The 26,463-nt window shown below is 37.3% G+C and overlaps 1 protein-coding gene across 4 annotated transcripts in view; it reads right to left on the reverse strand.

The window, feature by feature from the left end:
• Positions 1-1,286: 1,286 nt before the first annotated feature.
• LOC144960646 (U4/U6 small nuclear ribonucleoprotein Prp3-like) overlaps positions 1,287-26,463 on the reverse strand; it is a 38,463-nt gene continuing 13,286 nt past the window's right edge. For 3 of the 4 annotated variants that reach the window (XM_078893893.1, XM_078893895.1, XM_078893897.1), the window contains 13 exons: positions 23,238-23,533; positions 20,880-21,071; positions 20,299-20,386; positions 15,959-16,060; positions 14,935-14,993; positions 9,605-9,699; positions 8,488-8,631; positions 7,466-7,565; positions 6,373-6,486; positions 5,114-5,232; positions 4,108-4,194; positions 3,521-3,588; positions 1,287-3,126 (listed from right to left, as the gene is read on the reverse strand). In XM_078893893.1, coding sequence (XP_078750019.1) covers positions 2,971-3,126; positions 3,521-3,588; positions 4,108-4,194; positions 5,114-5,232; positions 6,373-6,486; positions 7,466-7,565; positions 8,488-8,631; positions 9,605-9,699; positions 14,935-14,993; positions 15,959-16,060; positions 20,299-20,386; positions 20,880-21,071; positions 23,238-23,533 — 1,620 coding nt within the window. In that variant the 3' untranslated portion in view covers positions 1,287-2,970. The remainder of the gene's footprint in view (positions 3,127-3,520; positions 3,589-4,107; positions 4,195-5,113; positions 5,233-6,372; positions 6,487-7,465; positions 7,566-8,487; positions 8,632-9,604; positions 9,700-14,934; positions 14,994-15,958; positions 16,061-20,298; positions 20,387-20,879; positions 21,072-23,237; positions 23,534-26,463) is intronic. The other variant, XM_078893894.1, reaches the window with a different exon arrangement.

Here is a 26,463-nt window from a genome sequence, read left to right on the forward strand (position 1 = left end):
CACAATCAACGCAGACCTGCAAACTCTTCACGTTCCAAAAGTGGAATCAGAACGTCAGAAAATAGGAATTTGAAGCAAAAAAAAAAAAAAGAAAAAGAATTTCCTACCAATGAATAATTATCTACCTCTCAAGATTCGACCAGCTTTAGAAAGACAGTACTCTGACACAGATTATAACCGTTTTGCCAGCTGTGTCAGAGTACTGTCTTTCTAAATCGTTTTGCCAGCTGTGTCAGAGTACTGTCTTTCTAAATCGTTTTGCCAGCTGTGTCAGAGTACTGTCTTTCTAAATCGTTTTGCCAGCTGTGTCAGAGTACTGTCTTTCTAAATCGTTTTGCCAGCTGTGTCAGAGTACTGTCTTTCTAAATCGTTTTGCCAGCTGTGTCAGAGTACTGTCTTTCTAAATCGTTTTGCCAGCTGTGTCAGAGTACTGTCTTTCTAAATCGTTTTGCCAGCTTTCAGAGTACTGTCTTTCTAAATCGTTTTGCCAGCTGTGTCAGAGTAGTGTCTTTCTAAATCGTTTTGCCAGCTGTGTCAGAGTACTGTCTTTCTAAATCGTTTTGCCAGCTGTGTCAGAGTAGTGTCTTTCTAAATCGTTTTGCCAGCTGTGTCAGAGTACTGTCTTTCTAAATCGTTTTGCCAGCTGTGTCAGAGTAGTGTCTTTCTAAATCGTTTTGCCAGCTGTGTCAGAGTACTGTCTTTCTAAATCGTTTTGCCAGCTGTGTCAGAGTACTGTCTTTCTAAATCGTTTTGCCAGCTGTGTCAGAGTAGTGTCTTTCTAAATCGTTTTGCCAGCTGTGTCAGAGTACTGTCTTTCTAAATCGTTTTCCAGCTGTGTCAGAGTACTGTCTTTCTAAATCGTTTTGCCAGCTGTGTCAGAGTAGTGTCTTTCTAAATCGTTTTGCCAGCTGTGTCAGAGTACTGTCTTTCTAAATCATTTTGCCAGCTGTGTCAGAGTACTGTCTTTCTAAATCGTTTTGCCAGCTGTGTCAGAGTCCTGTCTTTCTAAATCGTTTTGCCAGCTGTGTCAGAGTCCTGTCTTTCTAAATCGTTTTGCCAGCTGTGTCAGAGTCCTGTCTTTCTAAATCGTTTTGCCAGCTGTGTCAGAGTAGTGTCTTTCTAAATCGTTTTGCCAGCTGTGTCAGAGTATTGTCTTTCTAAATCGTTTTGCCAGCTGTGTCAGAGTCCTGTCTTTCTAAATCGTTTTGCCAGCTGTGTCAGAGTCCTGTCTTTCTAAAGCTGGTCGAATCTTGAGAGGTAGATAATTATTCATTGGCAGGAAATTCTTTTTTTTTTTGCTTCAAATTCCTATTTAATATCAACACGATATCTATTACTGCCTATAGCCAGGTACTTCATTCACACCTGAATTGAGTGGGGTGATGTGTTCAAAGTGCCTTACCCAAGGACACAATCTCGGGACCAGAATTTTTCCTGATCACCGTAATTGAGCCACTAACATCTCTTGAATTGCAGCCAACTGGTCCAGAGTTCCAGTCCCACTCTGAGCAGCGCATAGTTGAGTCCTTGGAAAGGGCTCTATACTCACATTCTCTCACCGTACTCGGGTGTAAGATGAGTATCTGACTGTTAACAGCGTTGTCTCAGTGGAAAAATTATAATAACGCCTAACAGGCGTCATGTCTCGTCCTACATGTTAAGTGTTGCTGCTGGCTGGGGACCCCTTGTAAAGTGCTTTGAACATGTATAGTGGAAATTGCGCTGTATGCCGGAGTCTTTTTACTTTTTGACCTTTGTGACAAGACAAGACACTGTACCGATAAGCCAGCAAGCCACTGTGAAAACAATTTATAAACTTTTCATCCACACTAACTATGCTGTTTTCTATTCTGACATGGCAGATTAAAATTTTTTTTTTAAAATCCCAAATTTTGCAAGCTGAAAACAGCAAAATTTGCAAAAAAAATTGCGATTAATTTTCCTAAAAACCCATAATTAGTTCACGAAAGAGAAAGACCTTTATTTGATTTTAAGGGTTTCACGGCGCTTTACTGGAAGAAAATGAGATAGTAAAAAAAGAAACTACTCTTGATTAATAACACGAGCTATCCAAATGAAATGAAAAAAATTTCTTCTTTTTCGCCTCTTTTTTTTTTATAATACTTTTTTCTTTGCAAAATCTTGAAAATTTCCACAAAAAAAAGAAGAATTTGCAGCCACAATGCAAATCAGTGATATTTGACGATTTTTTTTGCGACCGCAAGCGATGCCAAAAACTGCCATGTGAGTCTATTGGTGCCCTCCGGACTGTCAGTTTTTGGATTAGTTTTCGTCACTTAAATCAACGAAACTGAAAGAACTGAAATCTTTCAATAGTTCTAATAAAAAGTGCAAAATGTTTGAGAGGTACCCTCTAAGTCTTTGTTTCACAACAAATCTTTTAGAGTGACTGCACCCAGGTTGTGGGATTCCCTTTCTTATAATACTAAGAATATTGAAAATTTAGAAACCTTTTATAAGAATTTGAAAACCGAATTATCTAGAAGAGCGTTTTTCTACAATTTTTCTGCTTTATGTTTTAATTTAGTGTACTGTAAAGAGTTTGCGTATGTGGACGCAGAGAAGCTTCCGTATGTGGGTGTACGGGTGTATGTGTGTTAAGTTGTGAATGCTAGTTTATATAGTCTTGAGTGATTGTAAAGCACCTTAGAGCACTTGTCAGTGGATTAATGGGAACTATATAAGTATATTATATTATATTATTAAAATGTTGAAAAGAGTAACAAGATCATGGTGATATAATATCGTTGGAAACTTGACCACTGTCTGATAATGGTGACTTTATTTTGAGTTTGGATGTTATAAAAAATGCTGATTTGGCAAGGCCTGCCTCAAATATTACACATGATTGATTGAAATGAAGATTTCTGTCCTGGCATAGTTGCTAGCATCGACTTTAATACTACAAAAACTTCTCAACTAAAACAACAACAACAACTCAAGACGAGGTCATGATCCCAACCCAGCCGTGTCGAGGATAGTCCCGGAGAATGCCAAGTCCCAGTAATGATCTAACCCGAGCTTCTTCAACTGTTCTCTGGCAAATGATGGAGTAGGGCATGCCTTCATTCGCATTTCTCCACAGTCTCTAGTCTTCACCATTCCCTGTTATAAAATTTTAAAAATAAAAAATAGATAAATTTATGAAAGTAAATCACAGAGTCACGTCTCTCTAATCCAGAACTCCACAATCCAGATGATTCATTATCCGGACAGGTTGCCTGAGGATGGATTTTTTTTCTCTCTTCATTTGTACAATTTAAGGACTGATTTCACTATCTGAATGTCTCTGTAATCCGAAAAAAAATGCTGGGAACGGAGGTGAACGGATTGGAGAGACACGACTGTATTTGAGGACAAGATGGCATTTTGAAAATCATTCAATTCAATAGACCTAAGCAATTTGCAAAGAAAAAAAAAAAGGAACCCCCCCCCCCCCCCCCAAAAAAAAAAAACCCCAAAAGACAAAACAAAAAACCTCCAAAAATTATTTTCTTACCTCCCACACTAGAAAGCATTTGTTGACTTTATCCTCGCTATCCTCATCATCGTCATCGCTGTTATCAGCTGGAATACAAGGTGAAAGTAAAAGGAAAAAAGTTTAAAACACATCATTTCATTCAAATTCTCCACTAAAATTAAACAGTAATAAACAAAAATGGATATAGATAGAATGAAGATCGACTTCATTCTGGTCTTTGTTACTGTTTTTTGCCACCCGTGTTTATGAGTAATTGTCACTAAACTGAATTAACGAGACTATGAAAATTCATGGTTAAACATAGTTTTGTATGTTGGTCTGTTATATTTCCGGATGGCAATGTTGTGAGCTTCTTAGCCAAGCGCATATATCATATAGGTAAAATCTTCTAAAAAAGAACAACAAAAGTGGCACAGAATGGAACGTTTAGGTCAGTTTATTTTATATATAACATTAAATATCAAACCAATTAGATATCAAATTTAATAAGACACAACAACTTTATGAATAACCCCCCCCAAAAACCCCAGTCTTCAACCCTCAGTCTCTAGAGAGTTAATAACTTGGGACTGTTTACAATGTTTACAAGAGGTAAATCGACAAACCTTTGTCTTTGTTCTTCCTGGTATACGCCTCTTCCCATTTAATCCGATGCATCATCAACCGCTTGAACTTCCTCTGTTGTTTGGGACCTGAAAAGGAATAACAGAAATATTAAGAAATGAAGCGAGTAGGAAAGTGTCAGAAGACAACAGAGAATAAAAATTTCGCGACGGTGATGGGGGCTCGAACCCGCGACCTCACTGGTATGACAACTCAACCTGGCCGGGGAAGATGACTCTACCGTATGAGCTATCCACGATCGTGGAAAAAAAAATATTGAAGATTTAAATCTTATTTGTGCTTTCAAGCATCTCAGTATCAAAATAAAGAGAAGAAAGAAAGAAAATTGACTGATGTTTCAAATGTTTGAACTTGACTATCGCAAAGTACTTTCCTCCAGATCAAACAGAACCAGATGTTGGGTGGACAGGGGGTTTCCAAAAAAAAAAATGCTGACTGTGCCCGGGATCAATCTCAGTCCCTTTGTGTGTGAAGCACATGAGCTACCAATTAGGCTATCGGGACCTCCAAACAACAGTAAGGAGGGATTCATTTACAACGGGCTTAAAGAAAGAACCTGAACATTTTTTTTTTTTAATTCAACAAAAACCAGGGTTGCCAATTCAAAAGGCAAAAACTTACAGAACTTTTAATCAAACACATTGGCCGACCCATGTCTGAGTGCTCCAGTAAATAGACATTATGTACTCAGTCTTTTCCGTTTAGCAGGTGATTGGAAAATATACTAAGGATTTATAACATACTGTATAATAATAATAATAATAATAATAATAATAATAATAATAATAATAATAATAATAATAATAATAATAATAATAATTATAAAGTGTTCTTTTATAGCGCTAAATGTCAAAGCCTCAAAGCGCTTTACAATATACTTGTCAAACCATAATCACACTCATACCGAGCCAAACAGACACACAAATATACGGAAAATTGGCAACTTTGAAAATCAAAAACAAAACAAAAAAAAAGACCCAGACTAACCTCCTTCCACAACGACCACATTACAGTCTTTGTATAATATCGTGATTCCAGTCATGTACAGTTGGCCGGCGTTTTTCTCTATTTTAAACTTGATGGCTGGATCACTCAGATCTCTCACTCTGGTGGAATACACACATTCACGTTTAAGATTAGTAAGACAAACAAACCTGTGTGCTTAAATAAAAGCTTCAAAATTTACCAATTCTCAAAGACAAAAACAATAGTCGTCACTACTATTTAGCGGCTATGGGGTATGGCTATGGTAAGAGTATATGACACTCATTTTCGGATCGGGAGGCCCTGAGTTCGAGCCTTGCTCAGCGCATAGTAGAGTCCTTGGAAAAGGCTCTTTACTCACATTCTCTCACCGTACTCAGGTGTAAAATGTATCTCTGTCGAAAAAATTTGTAACATTGCCTAACAGGCATCATGTCTCGTTCTACATGTTACGCATTGCTGTTGGTATCGGACTCTTTGTAAAGCGCTTTGAGCATGTTAGAGGATATTGCGCTTTATAAAAGCTCAAGTTGTAACTTACTTTAGAAAATGTGAGATGGCCTGAAACCATATATAATAATTTAATATAATATTAGATTAATCAGAATAGGATTACAAGTTTTCTGTGTCAGCTTTTTGAGATGCTCTTCAGCCATGGAAAGCGCTCAATAAGTGTCATTTACTATTATTATTATTATCATCATCAATATTATTATTATTATTATTATTATTATTATTATTATTATCTGAGACTTAAATGATATTAGTGAGGCATGAAACTTAGGGAATCCGTCCGTATGTGGGTGTCAAATGTCACGATTGGTAAATATGGCATTTGAGAATTGATGGTATGTGTTTAAATAAAATACACACCATTTCAGCCCACTTTATCAATCGTAAAAATACACAAAAAGTTTATAGTCTAAGAGAATTTAGTGAGAAGAAATTACCCAACTGAATATAGAAAAATTCAAAAACCTGTGCCAAATTTCAATTGTGTTACATATTATAAACATTATGAGCGAGAGGATGTTTTCCGAATTGACAAGACCTCACATTGATATGCATCGTCTGTTAATAAAACCCTATTGGCACTTTAGAAGTTTTGGGGCTCTATATTTTTGCCTATCATTATCATTGACATTATTATTACTAATAATAAAAATAAAACATATAAATAAAGAAAATTAAATACATAACATAAAATAAAATAAATAAATCAATTGATCAAATGAAATGATTGTTGAAAATGACAAACCAACCTGTAAACAGAGACATGAACACCACTGGACGTGTCTTCCTTCATTTTGTTAATTTTCTTCTCCTTCCTCTGCTCCACCGTCAGTTTTCTGGCTGCATTAGCTTCTTCGTGAGCTCTGGAAACAAACATCAAAAAGAGACATAATTTAATCAATTCCAGGCCAGATTCGATTTTACAATAACAGCATTAGCTTCTTTGTTAGCTCTGGAAAGAAACATCAAAACAGACAAAAATAATACCAAAGCTGGAGACCTAATTTTTAACATCATCAAAATAAATAAAATAAAATTTTCTTTATTTGTTTATCCCCAGGGGAAATTTTACTCTAGGGTGTATCTCGAGAAAATAACAATAGGAGATAACCTAGGCATTAACCTCAATGCAGCACTGCAAAGCCAGCAATATGGATTAGGTTTCTTGCTCAAAGAAAAAAATAACAATATAGCAACAGGAGTCCAAAACCTATGTCCCTCAGGTGAAGTGAAATGACTTGGCCATCCAGCCCTGGTGGGGTAAGACTAAACTTTAAAAATCCAGTAAACTATACTTAAGGGGTCCCAGGGGGCAGCGTGGATCAGCAGTACAGTTATTGTTCGTGGGTACCGAGTTTGACTACCCGCCTTGTGTGAGTGGCCTTGAGCAGGTTACCTCACCCTAGCTCATGACGCCTGGGTTATTCCAGTCTTCCCTTGGAATAGACCCTAAAGACGAATTTCCCCTAGGGGAAAAAATTTTTTATTTATTTATTTTTAAAAATTTTATAACTCAGTTGGTTGAGAATTCACTTCACAATCAAAGGAACCGAGACCGATCCCAGGTGCAGTCGAGATTCTTTTCTGACCCCCTTGTCCACCCAGCAGTGATTGGGTATCTGCGTCTGCCAGATCTGGTGGAAAGTGCTTTACAATAAACTTGCGATAGACTATTTAAAGGGTAGCAAGCAATTGCTATTGTCCGTTTCATGCTATAGAAACCGATAATAAACTCCGTCTCCATGGGCCTAATTAATGGTTCTGAAGGACTACACATTCTGCTTACCCAAGACAAGAACATTTATACTAGTAGCAAGCTGTCCTCCCTACAGGAATACTTACCTTTGTCTTTTGGCCATCTGTGCTCTGACATGAGCTTCTACCTTTGTCGGGTCCTGAACGGCTTCTGTTCCCAACACTCTCATCAGATTGGCAAGGCGAACTGCAATCATCAACAATAATAATAATAATAATAATAATAATAATAATAATAATAATAATAATAATAATAATAATAATAATAATAATAATAATAAAATATAATAATAATATAAAATAGTTTTTAATACAGAATAAAAAATTGTGAAATACCACTAAAATTGATCTGGCTGAAACAGAAATAAAGGAAAAGTCAGTGATTTAAGAAAAAAAAAAAAAATCAACTACAATATATCCCAGCACAAATATTAAAAGCAAACAACAATACGTGAATGGACCAAACTACCACATGACATAATAGACATCACAGACCCAACATCATTTCAAAGCGTTTTCCACCTGTGCTGTGTGGCCTTGAGCAAGTCACCTCGCCCTAGCTCATTTTGTGGCACTGCACTGTGGCTGGTGCCTGGGTTATTCCAGTTTTCCTTTGGATTAGACCCTAGAGACAAATTTCCCCTATGAGATGAATAAAGGGAATTTTTTTTTTTTTTTAATTTATTTTTAAGAACAGCAACAATATATATATATATATATAATATAATAACACGATTTGTGCAACACGTGTTAAATTTCCACACAAGGCAACCATTTGGTTCTATAAGTGGTACCAGTCTCATCTTAGACACTGTTTAAACTCTTTCTTTGCCTCTCTGCTGTTTTGATGTCTAAGCAACAACAATGACAACAATAAACGTTTTATATTTATTTTTTATCCATAACGTTGGGTCTTTCTGTGACTCTGTCAGTGTGTCTCTCCAGTTTTGATGTTCCAACAACAACAACAACAACAAAAAATGCAAGTACAACAACACATTTTTGACACATCTACATCAACCTTTTTACAACAATAACAACAAAAAATGCAATAACAACAACCACAAGAAAAACAAGAATAACACATTTTTGGACACATCCACACCAACCTTTTGGTTCCATGGGTGGGGCCAATCCCATTTTAATCTTCTCCTGCAATTCTTTCTCCGCCTCTCTCCTGTTTTGACGTCGCAACTTTTTTCTCTCGCCTTTTGTGAGGTAGATGGGCAGGGCTCCTTCCCCTGGGGTATCCACTGTTGTTGAGTCACAAAAATAAACGCATAATTTAAAAGATAAAAAACTACATTATTAAAAACATTGAATATGTGCGTCCATGTGTGTGATCTACAAGAAAAAGAAAACTACTCTCCACTATGGAAAGTTGCCAGTTAATTAACGTTTCTATCCGTCTGATGCAAAACAACGAGAATTTTGTGATTTAGATTGATTTTATAATGACCATATACAATTTCATAACCAACTTTCAATCCGTTAGATTTACGACACTATATTTTATAAAAATGGAAACCAGGAGGCCAAGAATACAGATTTTTCACTCTATTGATTTTACAATGGCTAAAACAATTTCATAATCAACTTTCAATCCATTAAATTTAGATTTACGACACCTATTTTATTCAACTGGAAACCAGGAAAACTTTAAAATCTGTAGTTTTTAGGAGAAACAAATAATATAGTCGCTATAGTTACTTTTAAAAGTGAACAATTTAGTCTCACAATGATTAAAATAACACTTCAAAATCATTACAATAATGTAGTCTGACATCAACTTTCATTTTCAAGAAGTCTTAAACGAAGTTCTGAAATTGGAGCCAAAACGTTGTGATTCTACGGATTTTCTTAATAATAGGCAGGTCTGTATTTTGCTCAATTTGGACCCAAAAAAAAAGTGCAATTTCATACAGGTTGGTAAGCTTGAAAGGGAAGGAAGGTCTGTGTTTGTTTTTGTGTGTACATGTGTGTTTGAGAGAGAGAGAGAGAGAGAGAGAGAGAGAGAGAGAGAGAGAGAGAGAGAGAGAGAGAGAGAGAGAGAGAGAGAGAGAGAGAGAGAGAGAGAGAGAAAGAAAGAGATAGATAGATAGAGAGAGGGAGAGAGAGAGAGAGAGAGAGAGAGAGAGAGAGAGAGAGAGAGAGAGAGAGAGAGAGAGAGAGAGAGAGAGAGAGAGAGAGAGAGAGAGAGAGAGAGAGAGAGAGAGAGAGACCTACCAGGTGGTTTCATCTGTGTGGGATGCTCGACTAGATTGGTCACCCCATCCAAGATATCTCTTGCGATATCGTCCTCGTCTGGTAATGCATCATATCTGAAAAGAACAAGATATGAAGTGAGTAGAAAAGTGCCAGAAGACAATAGAGAATAAAAATTTTTTTCGCGGCGGTGGTGGGGTTTGAACCTGCGACCTTATTGGTACGACAACTCCGCCTGGCAGGTGAGAGCGTGGCTCTACCGTGTGAGCTATCCACGAACACAAAAATATTCGTTTCAAACCCAAAGTCATTTCTAGATCCCTCTCTCACCCACTTCTTGAGATCGCCGATTCGTTCGCCACCATCGCAAAGTAATTTTGACCAGCAGTTAAGCTTAATAGCCAATATTCTCATCACAAACATATAACATAGAAACGATTGAGACATTGAGTATGCTCCGGTGTATGGGGTGAATTTTTAATTCAGAAAAGTGAGTGGAGCAGGCACTTATGTTGGTAACAACAAGATATGAAGTGAGTAGAAAAGTGCCAGAAGACAATAGAGAATAAAAATTTTTTTCGCGGCGGTGGTGGGGTTTGAACCTGCGACCTTATTGGTACGACAACTCCGCCTGGCAGGTGAGAGCGTGGCTCTACCGTGTGAGCTATCCACGAACACAAAAATATTCGTTTCAAACCCAAAGTCATTTCTAGATCCTCTCTCACCCACTTCTTGAGATCGCCGATTCGTTCGCCACCATCGCGAAGTAATTTTGACCAGCAGTTAAGCTTAATAGCCAATATTCTCATCACAAACATATAACATAGAAACGATTGAGACATTGAGTATGCTCCGGTGTATGGGGTGAATTTTTAATTCAGAAAAGTGAGTGGAGCAGGCACTTATGTTGGTAACAACAAGATATGAAGTGAGTAGAAAAGTGCCAGAAGACAATAGAGAATAAAAATTTTTTTCGCGGCGGTGGTGGGGTTTGAACCTGCGACCTTATTGGTACGACAACTCCGCCTGGCAGGTGAGAGCGTGGCTCTACCGTGTGAGCTATCCACGAACACAAAAATATTCGTTTCAAACCCAAAGTCATTTCTAGATCCCTCTCTCACCCACTTCTTGAGATCGCCGATTCGTTCGCCACCATCGCAAAGTAATTTTGACCAGCAGTTAAGCTTAATAGCCAATATTCTCATCACAAACATATAACATAGAAACGATTGAGACATTGAGTATGCTCCGGTGTATGGGGTGAATTTTTAATTCAGAAAAGTGAGTGGAGCAGGCACTTATGTTGGTAACAACAAGATATGAAGTGAGTAGAAAAGTGCCAGAAGACAATAGAGAATAAAAATTTTTTTCGCGGCGGTGGTGGGGTTTGAACCTGCGACCTTATTGGTACGACAACTCCGCCTGCAGTGAGAGCGTGGCTCACCGTGTGAGCTATCCACGAACACAAAAATATTCGTTTCAAACCAAAGTCATTTCTAGATCCCTCTCTCACCCACTTCTTGAGATCGCCGATTCGTTTGCCACCATCGCGAAGTAATTTTGACCAGCAGTTAAGCTTAATAGCCAATATTCTCATCACAAACATATAACATAGAAACGATTGAGACATTGAGTATGCTCCGGTGTATGGGGTGAATTTTAATTCAGAAAAGTGAGTGGAGCAGGCACTTATGTTGGTAACAACAAGATATGAAGTGAGTAGAAAAGTGCCAGAAGACAATAGAGAATAAAAATTTTTTTCGCGGCGGTGGTGGGGTTTGAACCTGCGACCTTATTGGTACTATTGTGCAACACGTGTTAAATTTCCACACAAGGCAACCATTTGGTTCTATAAGTGGTACCAGTTCACCATCCATAGACACTGTATTAAACTTTCTTTGCCTCTCTGCTGTTTTGATGTTTTGAATACTATTGGTATTAGAAATGACTTTGGGTTTGAAACGAATATTTTTGTGTTCGTGGATGAGCTCACACGTGTAGAGCCACGCTCTCACCTGCCAGGCGGAGTTGTCGTACCAATAAGGTCGCAGGTTCAAACCCACCACCGCCGCGAAAAAAATTTTTAAATTCTCTATTGTCTTCTGGCACTTTTCTACTCACTTCATATCTTGTTGTTACCAACATAAGTGCCTGCACCACTCACTTTTCTGAATTAAAAATTCACCCCATACACCGGAGCATACTCAATGTCTCAATCGTTTCTATGTTATATGTTTGTGATGAGAATATTGGCTATTAAGCTTAACTGCTGGTCAAAATTACTTCGCGATGGTGGCGAACGAATCGGCGATCTCAAGAAGTGGGTGAGAGAGGGATCTAGAAATGACTTTGGGTTTGAAACGAATATTTTTGTGTTCGTGGATAGCTCACACGGTAGAGCCACGCTCTCACCTGCCAGGCGGAGTTGTCGTACCAATAAGGTCGCAGGTTCAAACCCCACCACCGCCGCGAAAAAAATTTTTATTCTCTATTGTCTTCTGGCACTTTTCTACTCACTTCATATCTTGTTGTTACCAACATAAGTGCCTGCTCCACTCACTTTTCTGAATTAAAAATTCACCCCATACACCGGAGCATACTCAATGTCTCAATCGTTTCTATGTTATATGTTTGTGATGAGAATATTGGCTATTAAGCTTAACTGCTGGTCAAAATTACTTCGCGATGGTGGCGAACGAATCGGCGATCTCAAGAAGTGGGTGAGAGAGGGATCTAGAAATGACTTTGGGTTTGAAACGAATATTTTTGTGTTCGTGGATAGCTCACACGGTAGAGCCACGCTCTCACCTGCCAGGCGGAGTTGTCGTACCAATAAGGTCGCAGGTTCAAACCCCACCACCGCCGCGAAAAAAATTTTTATTCTCTATTGTCTTCTGGCACTTTTCTACTCACTTCATATCTTGTTGTTACCAACATAAGTGCCTGCTCCACTCACTTTTCTGAATTAAAAATTCACCCCATACACCGGAGCATACTCAATGTCTCAATCGTTTCTATGTTATATGTTTGTGATGAGAATATTGGCTATTAAGCTTAACTGCTGGTCAAAATTACTTCGCGATGGTGGCGAACGAATCGGCGATCTCAAGAAGTGGGTGAGAGAGGGATCTAGAAATGACTTTGGGTTTGAAACGAATATTTTTGTGTTCGTGGATAGCTCACACGGTAGAGCCACGCTCTCACCTGCCAGGCGGAGTTGTCGTACCAATAAGGTCGCAGGTTCAAACCCCACCACCGCCGCGAAAAAAATTTTTATTCTCTATTGTCTTCTGGCACTTTTCTACTCACTTCATATCTTGTTGTTACCAACATAAGTGCCTGCTCCACTCACTTTTCTGAATTAAAAATTCATATCTGAAAAGAGTCACCAAATAAAAAATTTAAAAATGTACAAGAAATGAAGTGACTTGTAAGTGCCAGAAGACAATAAAGAATAAAAACTTTGCGACAATGAGGATTCGAACCCACGACCCGACTATTATGGCTACTCACCTGGCTGCGAGAGGGATGCTCTGCACTCGACACTATCCATCACTCAAAAACAACAACCCAAAAACAAATTCATACTGTACACAAACCAAATTAAATTTCTTTGGATAAAACACAAAATACACAATTAGGAGTGTTTCAAGCTAAATTCATTTTTCTACCAATTGCAAAATCAAAATTACAACTTGAGCTTTTTAACACCTAGCGCAATATCCACTAAACATTTTCAAAGTGCTTAAAAAAGGGGCCCCTAGTCAACAGCAACACTTAACACTATTAACAGCCAGGTACTCATTTTACACCTGAGTACGGTGAGAGAGTGAGTAAAGACTCTTTTCCAAGGACTTAACTTTGAGCCGCTCAGAGCAGGACTCAACCCATGACTTCAATTGATGGCCAGTCAACACAAGACCACATAGATTTGTTTAAAAATAAAAATAGAAAATTCTTTATTATCCCATGGAATTGTCTCTAGGCCATTCAAGGAAGGGAATAACAGTTCAGCGCATGCAGCACTGCAAAGGTCACTGCCAAAGGCCACAAGAGCATGGCGTATCGAACTCTGTAGCTTTCGGATACAAGCAAACGGCACCGCGACCATGCTGCCCCACATGCACATCAAAAAAGAATACAACTACATCTGACAACCAGGCAGTGAATTTTTTTTCGCCCCCCCCCACTGTCCACCCAGCAATGATGATTGGGTAGCTGGGTCTGTTAGATCTGGTGGAAAGTGCTTTGTGATAGACTAGAATCTCATCCAAAGGGTAGCAAGCAATTGCTATTGTCTGTTTCATGCTATAGAAACCGGAATGAACTGCGGCTCCATGAGCCTAATGGCTCTGAAGGACTAAATAACAGATAAAACAAGGAGAGAAAAGAGAATATCTCACCTCTCTCAGAATCAAGAAGAAGAGTGCCACTTAGGCTTTTCTGACGGCAAACTAATTTTCTTTTTTTAATTAAGTGAGTTTTAAGGCTTGACAACACTTCGTACTTATACAAAACACCCCATAATTTCAATACTTTAATCGTTCTATTCAAAATATCTTAAAATTTAACTTTTACTCTTTCAAAATATGTTGTGTGGCTATGTGGTCTTGTGGTATTTTACTTGCTTTCGGATCGGAAGGTCTTGTGTTCGAGCTTCGCTCGGTGCATAGTTGAATCCTTGAAAAAAGTTTGTTACTCACATTCACTCACCATACTCAAGTGTAAAGAGAGTACCTGATCGTTAACAGTATTGTCTCTGTCGGAAAAAAAAATTGTAATATCGTCTAACAGGTGTCATGTCTCTTCCTTCATGTTAAGTATTCTTGTTGGTCAGGGACTCCTTGTAAAGCACTTTGAGCACATTGAGTGGATATTGTGCAATATAAAAGCTAAAAATGTTTTGGTCTTTTTTTGTAGCTTTAACTCTCTCCTCACCAGCCAATTTCAGGATTTTCCCCAAAACTTAACAAACATACAACACAAAAATTGAATATTTTCACTCAAACGCAAAGGCATAATTTTGTTCAGCAAAACGAGGAGTTTTTTAAAACTGAGATAAAAAATTTCTTCAATTCTGTGATCAAAAGAAGTCTGAATGAGAAAACACTTTGTTGCATCGTAATGAATGTGATGATTTTCCCATGGTTGGTAAGGGAAGGGATAAAGCATTTTGATTGATGGCTAAGAAGCAAAATTAAATTTATAAACCGATATTTGTTATCAAGACTTTGCACTATTTCAAGTCCCCATTCCAATGTACTTCGAAATTTTAAATCAGTACTCAAGTGGTCAAAAGTGTCAGAATATTATGAATGTTAAACAAACAAATTAATTATTGCAGTACTTACGAATCTTTTCTGACAATATACGTATCCCACCACTCTATATCCGGCACTTCTCCCTCTTTCTGTGGTAATGAATGCGAAAGAAAATAATAAACAGTTGACAGACTTTTCATTTCAGGTTTTGACAGTTTCAATTCTTAGTTCAAATGAATGAATAAATAAATGAATTCCATATCTTTCAATGTCAATGAATAGTAACACCCCCCCCCCCCCTAAAAAAAAACCCCAACAAAACCCCCAAAAAACAACAAACTAAACAAAACAGTTGAAGGACTTTTTATTACAATACGGACAGCTTCAATTCTCAGTTCAAATAAATGAATAAATATAAATAATTAATAATTTTAAAAAAATATAAATGAATGAATAAATCTTATTACATATTTGGCAAATTGGATTTTTAGTAACACTGATTTATTGTTGTCCACAATACATCATTTTTCAGCCCTTGCATTTATCAAAGCAACAAGAAACCTGAGAATTTCAACGGTTGATGTCACTTTTTGCTCAATTTCATTTCTGTCAATTTTCTCATATCTGTATTTTGAATAAAATCGCTTATCTAATTAAGCAATTTCACAATGTTATATGAAGAAACCAAAGAGACCTGGATAAAAAGCTGAAAGAGTCTGGCCTAGCCGTGGAACAACATTTGTGTCTACGCAGCTGACATGCAGAAATGGAAGTCCTAGATGGTGTGATGAGGATTAAGTAAGTATTTGATACTGTTGGCAAGCAAGAAAGCAGCTGAATGCCGAGGATCAATACTACACTCCTCGTTGTGAGTCATGTGCTCCAAAATTGAGCTACTGGAACTCTCTGCATTGCTTAATCTAATTTTTTTAAGTCCTAATTTGTCTTGCCAAATTTAGCCACCACCCCCACCTCCCCCTCAAAAAAAAAAACTCTACATATTGAAAATTACCATAAATTGGAATTGGACAGCTCTTTCTGGGACGGATGATAAAGCAGGATGTAAAAATAAATAAACTATGATCATGATGATAATGATGATATAAAAACTTACAAACTCTTTCTTTGGGGTGATGGTTGCTATTTTTGCTGCCGATGCAATACCTGTCTTCTTGGCAGCCTGGGATATTTCTGCTTGCAGTCGCTCTAACTGGGCCTAGTATAGAAAAAAAAAAAAAAGAGAAAGGAAGGGAGAGGAGGGAGGATGTAAAATGGTGGTAAAGACAGAGTTTGAAACAATAGAAAACATCGACAATCTTCTATATGAACCATCACTTCAATCTGATAGCTTATATCATGGTAAAACCAAATGCCGAAAATAAATGAAATAAAATAAAATTCCCTTTCTTTATCCCATAAGGGAAATTTGTCTTTAGGGTCCCTTGGAAGAATGGAATAACCCAGGCATCAGCCGCAGTACAGCATTGCAAAATGAGCTAGAGCAAGGTGACTTGCTCAAGGCCAAACAGTGCAGCGGGTTATCGAAATCAAAACCTTTCGGGTACGAAGCAAAGACATACCGTTGACCCACGCTGACCCATAAATCTAAAGAAGCCAAAAAACGAGGAAAAAACCCCCAAACAATAAATAAAAAATTTGAGGGTTTTTTTTTTTTTTGCTGTGTAAGGGGGGACTTCATCGATTCCATTCAATAGAAGCATTTGAGTTAATTGTATCAAAATCGTGTTTTTAAAACAGTCACTAAATCTAAATTTTTGGTCCAATTCAAAATGGCATAATACCTGTGGATTGATTACCTTCGGAAAAAAAAATATGGAAAAATAAATTTTAAAAATAAAAAAATAATAAAATGAGAAAGAAAAGAATTACACGGGGAAGGACAGCATTAAAAAAAATAAAAATTTTTTAAAAATAAAATCAAATTGTAAGTTAGAAATGGTAACAATGGAAAAAGAGAAGTGGATGGAGGGATCTACCTCTCTAAGTACTCCTCCAGAGCCATAAGACCTATGGGGCTGGAGTTTAACCTGGTTTATATAAGCGTTTAAAAAGACAATCGTAGCAATTTCTTGATACGCTTTGGATAGGACGCAAAGTACCTTGTGCTAGATCTAACAGACTCAGGACGCAAAGTACCTTGTGCTAGATCTAACAGACTCAGCTGCCCAATCACTGCTGGGTGGACAGAGGAGTCAGAAAAAAAAATAATTGTGACTTCACGAGCATCAATCCAGGATCCTTTGAGTGCGAAGAGAGTGCTCTACCAACTGAGCAGAAGGGGCAGAAGAGTCTATGATGATATTCGAAAAGTCAATATAATTTCATTAGGGTTTTTTTTCCATTTGAGCTCAAAGTATGCAGTTGAGACAAGTGAAGTAAGTTCATTGACCTCAGAAGACTATTATTAAGTGACTAAAACCATTCTCAGTCATTGATCTCAAAGACATGTCTCCATGTGAACTCATTAAATTCCATGCTTAATGATTAACGGCAGTATTGATATGCGTTAATCTCTTTTCTTCTTCTCAATGCCACAAAAGAGAATATATTGCTTGAAAAACATGGAAATGTATGCCTGGAGAGCTTTAATATTGATGAATGTAGCAATGACTATGAAAATTTTTGTTTTCTATTTTTGTAGGAAATACTACTCTTAAATCAAACCCCTATCTCCACTGTGTAAAAATCTTTTTGAATTTTGAAAATCCATTAATATATAACAAAGTTATGCCATTTCAAAGATGTCATTTATTTGGATGACTCACAAAGAGAAAAAGATACGGAAAATATGGGACGCTTTTTCTGCGTTTTATTCTGATTTGTGCCTGTATTTCGCTTAATACGTGGAATTAGATATTAAAACTTGGCAATTTTAAGGCAGAATTATCAGAAAATATGATGAAGACATCAGAAGAGTTCTAACTTGTATAGTTTTAGAGCTGTATGGCTAGGATCAACTATAAATTTGTTTTAAAATATACATAATATTGATCATTTGGAACTTTTCCGAAGTGTAATCTTGTGTCTACAACCCATACAAATGACACGAAAAATGCCTGCTGAATTATTATCAATCAGTCCCGTGAGACCATGGCTTATGTTAGTTCTAGTATTTATTTGAGAGAGAGAGAGAGAGAAAAGAGAGAGAGAGAGAGAGAGAGAGAGAGAGAGAGAGAGAGAGAATGTGTTAATCTACTATCCCTATGACATAACAATGAAACAATACTTTAATTTTTTAAAAGCGCGCGAGGATTTGTGTCATCCGTCGTCGCGAACAAGGTTGCCAGATGGCCACGTGTGTGGCCAAATATATAATTTTGTTTCTCTTTTTACATTTTATTCAACTATGTTTGTCTCAGTGACATTTATCCTAGTCTATTCAAGTTTCTGTTTGTTAAAATTTAGTTAATTTTAAGTGGGCCAGTCTTAATATTGAAAGCCATATGATTTTCTATTTAGCCACTTTTGAAGTCGAATTTGGTCAGGTTAAAGTCTGGCCATCTGGCAGCCTTGCCTCGGTCACGTCATTTTCGTGTCGCGCGATGGTGGAGCAAAATGGCCGTCTCCATATTTTCACTTATTGAAATGCAAATTGGGTTGATGTTTTGTGAGAATACGGGAAAGGTACTTATCATAATCGAATGAAATTTGAAATATAAATAGAAGAAATGTGCATATATAACCTTATGAGCGACAAAATCTCCTCTTTGTAGTTTTAGAAATATTGTACTCCAAGAGTAAAACTTTATTTTTAACGGTCTTCTGGTAATCGTACGAGTTTTGTCGCTTGACATAATCTAAAATGACCTCTTTTCTAACTGTGTGCCAACTTTCAGTCATATTCAATTATAAACAGCGTCGTAATTAATTTTTTAAAATAGCATGTACGAAACGGCTTCGTCCTATATTTTATCCCGAATTTGGGCACTTTGTGAGCGAAAAAGAGGCCCAAAGATTTGTGCGGGATAGTCATTGCTAATGAATGGTTTCATCCTATCATTTGAATAGTCGTTTCCATACACACAAATAGTCCAATTTTTATATTTATTTATTGTTATTGTGCGACTATGTGGTCTAGTGGCATAGCTGCCAACTTTTCAAAATTAAAATAAGGAATGCCCATTTGGCCCGGGATGAGGGGACAACGTGCCCCCCCTCTTCCCTATCGAATTGTAACATATAAAAGTCAGCCTTTTTAATTACTACTACTTCTAACACTAACACATTTAAGATAACAGAGGCTAGTCCAAATGTTGCTAAATTATTGGGTTAGGTTCCAGCTCATTTGAATCGTTATGAAATGACACTTTCCACAATGAGATCAAAATTTAAGAACAGACAAAATGAAGAAAGAATCCAACCGCCTTAACTTTGATAAGGACTAATACACAAGCACAATTGTAAAATAAATGAAATAACTTAGGATGTTTAGAAATGCATAACTGCCAACCTGGTACATCACTTGAGAGGGGGTTTTAAGATAAAAATAAGGGATATTAGCTAAAAAGTAGGCGATTGCATATATTTTCTTTCATGCAACACAATGGTCTTTAAGTAGTATGTAATAGTAGTTGCAGTAAATTGAACCTCTAAAAATTGGAGAATTCCTACCTCTTTACTTTGGCAAGATAAAAAGACCTAAAAATGGAGTATTTCCATTGAACCTAAACTGTTATAGAAGCTTGCTTGAAAAAAAAAAAATTAGAATCAGATGAACATTATTTTTTTTAAGGATTGAAATTATATTCCATAAATTAATAAAGGGAAATAATCATTGTAATGTTTAATCAATATAAACAATTGATTTTCTGATTGAATACCTTTCAATCAAAGATGTTGATTTAAGTGTATTATTAATTAACACAATAATAATAATAATAATAATAATAATAATAATAATAATAATAGTATAGTAGTAGTAATAATAATAATAGTAATTCATTAGGCTCAAATGCCTTGTTTACCACAAATTAGCCAAAATTACAACAAATACGGACTTACGGACTCAGGAAGCCAAATGCGGAACAAATCCTTTTTAAGGAACGGTTGGCAGCTATGTAGTGCTATGACACTCGATTTCTCTCATCGTATTCAGGTATAAAATGCGCACCTGGTCGTTAACAGCATTGTATCTGTCCGAAAAAATTGTAATATCGCCTAATAGGCGTCATGTCCTACATGTTAAGTGTTGTTGTTGTCCAGGGACCCCTTGTAAAGTGCTTTGAGCATGTTTTTCTCTTCTCTCAGATTGCCAATTTGGGACATTCCCGATTCTATCAAGATGGCTGGCCTCTATGACATTGCTTTTATTTTGCTTACAAATAGTAAGCATCAAAAACTGCATTAAAAAAGACAACAAGTAACAAAAAAGAACCCACAAAAATCTCAAGCCAAAGGAGTGAGAAAAAACAACTCTTAAAAATGACTGATTACCTTTGCTCGAAGTCTGGAGGCCTGCAGTTCAAACTTTCCTTTCTCGTGGAATTTGAAACCTCGCTTAGGTCTCTGTGTGGCTTTTCGGCTGGTATGTGGATGAGTAAAAAACACACTCGTTACAAATCAATGATCCGCGTTATTTATATAGTATTTCCAGTTTCACTTATGATGGTGATGATGATGAATGATGATGATATTAATAACAATAACAATAACAATAATAATAATAATAATAATAATAATAATAATAATAATAATAATGATGATAATAATAATAGGAATAATAATAATAATAATAATAATAATAATAATAATAATAATAATAATAATAATAATAATAATAATAATAATAATAATAATAATAATAATAATAATAATAATAATAATAATAATAATAATAATAATAATAATAATAATAACAACAATAATAATAAAAATAATGATAATAATGAAGATCGCAATAGTACAGTGCAACGCACTAATTGTCATTGACTTCAAGGGCAATAGTAAGACCTATTATAGCACTTAGAACAAAACATGTAATCAATGACGACATTATATAACGACATCAAACTCACGCAACTCTGGGGTCGAAGTATTTGCTCTCACTGATTTCTTCCGGCGGTTTTTCTATCAAGCCTTTGAACTGTTCTCTCCGCTTGGCCCGAATGTTGGCCTTGAGAGTGGGTGTATACAGGGTCAGCTGGACGGCCTCTCCCGTCTTGGCATCGATGGTCTTTCCCTCTGCATTTAAGATCAAGGGCGAAGGGCTTTTTTGTTTGTTTTTTTTTCAAGGAGGAGAAAAAAGGAAGAAAAACGAAAAAAAAAGTTATTGCTTATGGTCATAAGCTTTGGAATGGATGTTTTCAATAGGTCATATATATACATACTAGATGTGGCTATTTGGGCTAATGGTATGAAACTTGCCTTTGAGAACTGCTCTGATGAGTTCATTTTTGAGTTCTTGGAAAAGACTCTTTACTCACATTCTCTCACCAAATGCAGGTGTAAAATGAGTACCTGGCCATTATAGGCATTGCCTCTGCCGGAAACTTTTTTTGTAATAATGCCTAATAGATGTCGAATTTCGTCCTACAGGTTAAGTGTTGATGTTGGCTAGGGACCCATTGTAATGCGCTTTGAACACGTTTAGTGGATATTGCGCTTTATAATTCCTCAAATGGCCTTTTCCATAGTTTCATCATGTACAACACATGTCACAATGATTCATATTGAATCAATTTTCATCTATTTATGTGGCTATGTGGTCTTGTGGTATGATACTCGCTTTCTGATCGGAAGGTCCTGGGTTTGAGCCTTACTCGGCGCATAGTTGAGTCCTTGGAAAAGGCTCTTTACACACATTCTCTCACCGTACTGGGGGTGTAAAATGAGTACCTGGCCGGTAACAGCGTTGTCTCTGTCCGAAAAAATTGTAATAACAAGCGTCATGTCTCGTTCTACTTGTTACGTGTTGCTGTTCGTCAGGGTTTAGTGGATATTACGCTATATAAAAGTTCAAGGGTTTTAAAAAAAACTCAAATAGCCATTCTTTTAAAAAAAAATCTATTTTAATATCAGCAATAACCTAAAAATAAACCTTTTAAACCATATTCACATAATTCCCTAACTGACGTCATGAAATTAAATTTCCCTTTCATACAGAACAAATTCCTACTACACAATCCTTTTCAAACTAACATTCTTAACAACATCTATCATTGCCAATAACATCCAAAAACTGCCAATCAATGATGCTACTTAATGCAGACCTGCATTGTACTACCAAAAATTAGTAGAAAAACGAATTTTTGGCTTCATATACTGGGCTTTATAGGTGTCTTTGACAATAGATTTTGGGGAAAAGGAAAGTTCAGCTCCTTAGAACCTATATTCAGGACTTTGGAGCATTTTTGGACCACGCTGAGAGCAGATTGTTTCTTTGTAAACTCGATTCATAGACCTTCCCATCCAAAGGCGAGTGTGATACCACTAGACAACATAGCCGCCGGCACAAGGCCAGGAGAATAAATTTTAAAAACTATTTCTGGTATTTCAGAAAAACTCCAGTAGTTTTCATAATTTTATTCCCAAATTCACTTTTCGACCTCCCGATTCATCCCAGCATAATAATGTTTTGAGACTGTTGGTCACAACTAAGAATAGACACTTAGATAAACACGCCTCTCAGACAGTCGGCATAATGTAGGCAATGGCAGTGATTAGTAAAAATAGCGAACTACACAGGTTTTACTATCGATGGTATGTGTCTCAATAAATAAACCCCACTGTTCTACTACTTGATCCATATAACCAACACAGAAAACTATATGAAAATTTTTAACGTTTTATAATACGATCGAGAAAATCTTGTGATAACTAGTCATCCATTTTGGCAATATAAAAACAACAACTATGATCAGAGAGAGGTCAATTTCATTCATATCATTGTTATAAACAACCAACTGCTTATGTCCGAGCACGTGTGAGGGTGTGTCACAAATTCCATGTTTTGATTGGTCTGGTTAATTGGACTGGTAAAAATCATAGTTTTGGCTTGTGAAACAGAATTTTGTTCTTAGAACTTTATTACATTCATGGAATAGTGACGTTTTTTTTTTTGATTTTATAATGGGAGAGAGAGAGAGAGAGAGAGAGAGAGAGAGAGAGAGAGAGAGAGAGAGAGAGAGACAGAGAGAGAGAGACAGACAGAGAGAGAGAGACAGACAGAGAGAGAGAGAGAGAGACAGAGAGAGAGAGACAGACACACAGATAGAGAGAGAGAGAGAGAGAGAGAGAGAGAGAGAGAGATAGAGAGAGATAGATAGAGAGAGAGAGAGAGAGAGAGAGAGAGAGAGACAGAGAGAGAGAGAGAGAAAGAGAGAGAGAGAGAGAGAGAGAGAGAGAGAGACAAATGGCAGTATTGAAAATCTTACCCAGCTAAAGGTTGGTTATGAGTAGGCGGAAGTTTTGGTTGATGATGTTGTTGTTGCTGCTGCTGCTGCATCTGTTGTTGGTGCTGCTGCTGCTGCTGCATCTGTTGTTGCTGGACCCCATGCAATACCGGGAGAAGAGGTGGTGGTAAGGAGCCGGATAGACCACTCAGACGAGCCTTGATCTGGGCTTGCAGCTCAGAGGCCCGCTGTGCTTTGTTGTCTGTCTGTTGTTGCGATCGCTGCATGGCTGGCATTGAAGGGGTGGGGAGAAGACCGCCGCCACCACCTCCCCCAGACTGAACACAAGCAAAAATAAAAATAAAATTGTTTCATTTCCAAACTGCAATAATTATATATATATATATAATATATATATATATATATATATATATATATATATATATATATATATATATATGTATGCAGTCATGTCTCTCCGATACAAACACCTCTGTTCCCAGCTTTTTGTCCGGATTTCAGACACAGTGAAATCAGTCCCTATAATGTAATTTTCATTTTCTGAGCTTTTACATAGTGCAATAGCCACTAAACGTGTTCAAAGCGCTTTACAAGAGGTCCCTGGCCAATAGTAACATGTAGACAGGACATGGCACCTGTTAGGCGATATTAAAAAAAAAAATTTCTGACAGAGACACTCTTGTCAATGGCCTGGCCAGGTACTCATTTTACACCTGAGTGCGGTGTGAGAATATGAGTAAAGAGCCTTTTCCAAAGACTCAACTATGCCCCTAGCGAGGCTCAAACCCAGGACCTTCCAATCCTGAGTACAGTGATAGAATGTCATTAAAGAGCCTTTTCCAAGGACTCAACTATGCACCAAGCAAGGCTTGAACCCAGGACCTTCCGATCCGAAAGCGAGTGTCATACAACAAGACCACATAGCCGCATGTATTAAAAAAAAAAAAAGAAGATTGCGTATTTTGAATCAGATTTCATCTACCAACAAAACTAATTTGAAGATTTCATCTACCAACTCAACAGATTTGAATAAGATTTTATTTCTTCTATCAACTGCACTACTGGGAGCCTTTTAAAATAACATAATGCATAGCCGCCAACTTCATCAAAGAGCTTTAACAGGACAACCTATCGCACAATACCGTCATGACCCAAAAACAGCAGCATGTTTGAACTATTCTATAAAATAATTTGGATTTAGGCTTTTTCTGTTCCTTGTTTTAATTTTCTAGTCAAAAAACCCATAATCCTGGGACATGCAAGGGTCATTTACATACGTACAAACAGTGAAATCTAAAAAACGTAATTATTCTCCAGATTGTCAAATCGTGACACTCCTGATTTTATCAGAACAGTTGGTTGCTATTGTTTTTATGTTTTTAAGGCTTTCACGGCGCTTGAAACACATTAAAATTTTTTTTTTTAAAATAAAAAAATTGAGCTTTATATAGCACAATATCCACGAATGTGCTCAAAGAGCTTTACAAGGGGTCCCTGGTCAACAGAAACATTTAACATATAGGACGGGACATGAGCCTGTTAGGCGATATTACAATTTTTCGGACAAAGACAACGCTGTTAACAGCCAGGTACTCATTTTACACCTGAGTATGGTGAGAGAATGTGAGTAAAGAGCCTTTTCCAAGGACCTCTGCGCCGAGTGCGAGGCTCAAAACCAGGACCTTCCGATCCGAAAGCGAGTGTCATACCACTAGACCACATAGCCGCACATTTAGGTCATATCAACACCAGTAAAAAGGAAGAAAATGGGATAGTAAAAAGTTCTAGAATTACAATTTAAGCACCAAAAAAATAAGCATGACAAAGGGAAATTGGTTCAAATGGGGAACAGATGTAGATTCCAAGAGCACACAATCAGTGTACTTAGTTTGAGATCACTATATGTCTCATCCAGACACAAGCACAGGTCCCCGCCAAGAGGAACACACTCAATTGTTTACAAATCATGTATAAAAGGAATATAATACAGTGCAGAGATGCCAACTGTAAATTTGGCTCACAGGAATTTCAGACACCACTCGTAGGAATTTCAGACACCACTCGTAGGGATCTCAGACACCACTCGTAGGAATTTCAGACACCACTTGTAGGAATTTCAATGCCGAAAGAGGAATTTCCGCACATAAGAAAAGTGAATTGGAATGGTATTTGACATTGTATTTACATATTGTATAGTTCTAAATAGATAACTGATTAGAATTATATTATGCTATGTAAACACATTGCCAAATACAATCCCAAAGTTTCATTATTTTAAATGAAGTAAAGCTCCAAAACCTAATGGTAGTGATGATGATGTGTTGGTGGTTGTTGTCGTGGTAGTGATCATGATGTGGTGGTGGTTGTAGTGGTAGTGATGATGTAGTGGTGGTGGTTGTAGTAGTTGTGTTCATGATGATGATGTGGTGGTGGTTGTAGTAGTAGTGGTCGTGATGATGATGTGGTGGTGGTGGTTGTAGTAGCAGTGGTAGTGATGATGATGATGTGGTGGTGGCGGTTGTATTAGTAGTAGTGGTAGTGGTGATGATGAGGTGGTGGTGGTGGTTGTAGTAGTAGTGGTAATGAGGTGGTGGTGGTTGTAGTAGTAGTGGTAGTGATGATGATGTGGTGGTGGTGGTTGTAGTAGTAGTGGTAGTGATGACGATGCATGGTGGTGGTTGTAGTAGCATTGGTAGTAATGATGTGGTTGTGGTGGTTGTAGTAGTAGAGGTAGTGATGATGATGATGTGGTGGTGGTGGTTGTAGTAGTAGTGGTAGTGGTAGTGATGATGATGTGGTGGTGGTGGTTGTAGTAGTAGTGGTAATGATGAGGTGGTGGTGGCTTTAGTAGTAGTGGTAGTGATGATGTGGTGGTTGTAGTAGTAGTGATGATGATGTGGTGGTGGTGGTTCGAGTAGTAGTGATGATGATGTGGTGGTGGTGGTTGTAGTAGTGGTAGTGATGACAATGCGTGGTGGTGGTTGTAGTAGCATTGGTAGTAATGATGTGGTTGTGGTGGTTGTAGTAGTAGAGGTAGTGATGATGATGTGGTGGTGGTGGTTGTAGTAGTAGAGGTAGTGATGATAATGTGGTGTTGGTGGTTGTATTAGTAGTGGTAGTGATGATGATGTGGTAGTGGTAGTGGTGGTGGTTGTAGTAGTAGAGGTGATGATAATGTGGGTATCCTTGGAACAAATTGACATCACCGGAATTTGACGGAAGTAGCCCGGAACCCGGAATTTTTTGC

Source organism: Berghia stephanieae, chromosome 15, assembly GCF_034508935.2.
Source record: "Berghia stephanieae isolate SIO BIC M18660-M18661 chromosome 15, UCSD_Bste_1.3, whole genome shotgun sequence".
NCBI classification, from domain to species: Eukaryota; Metazoa; Mollusca; class Gastropoda; order Nudibranchia; family Aeolidiidae; genus Berghia; species Berghia stephanieae.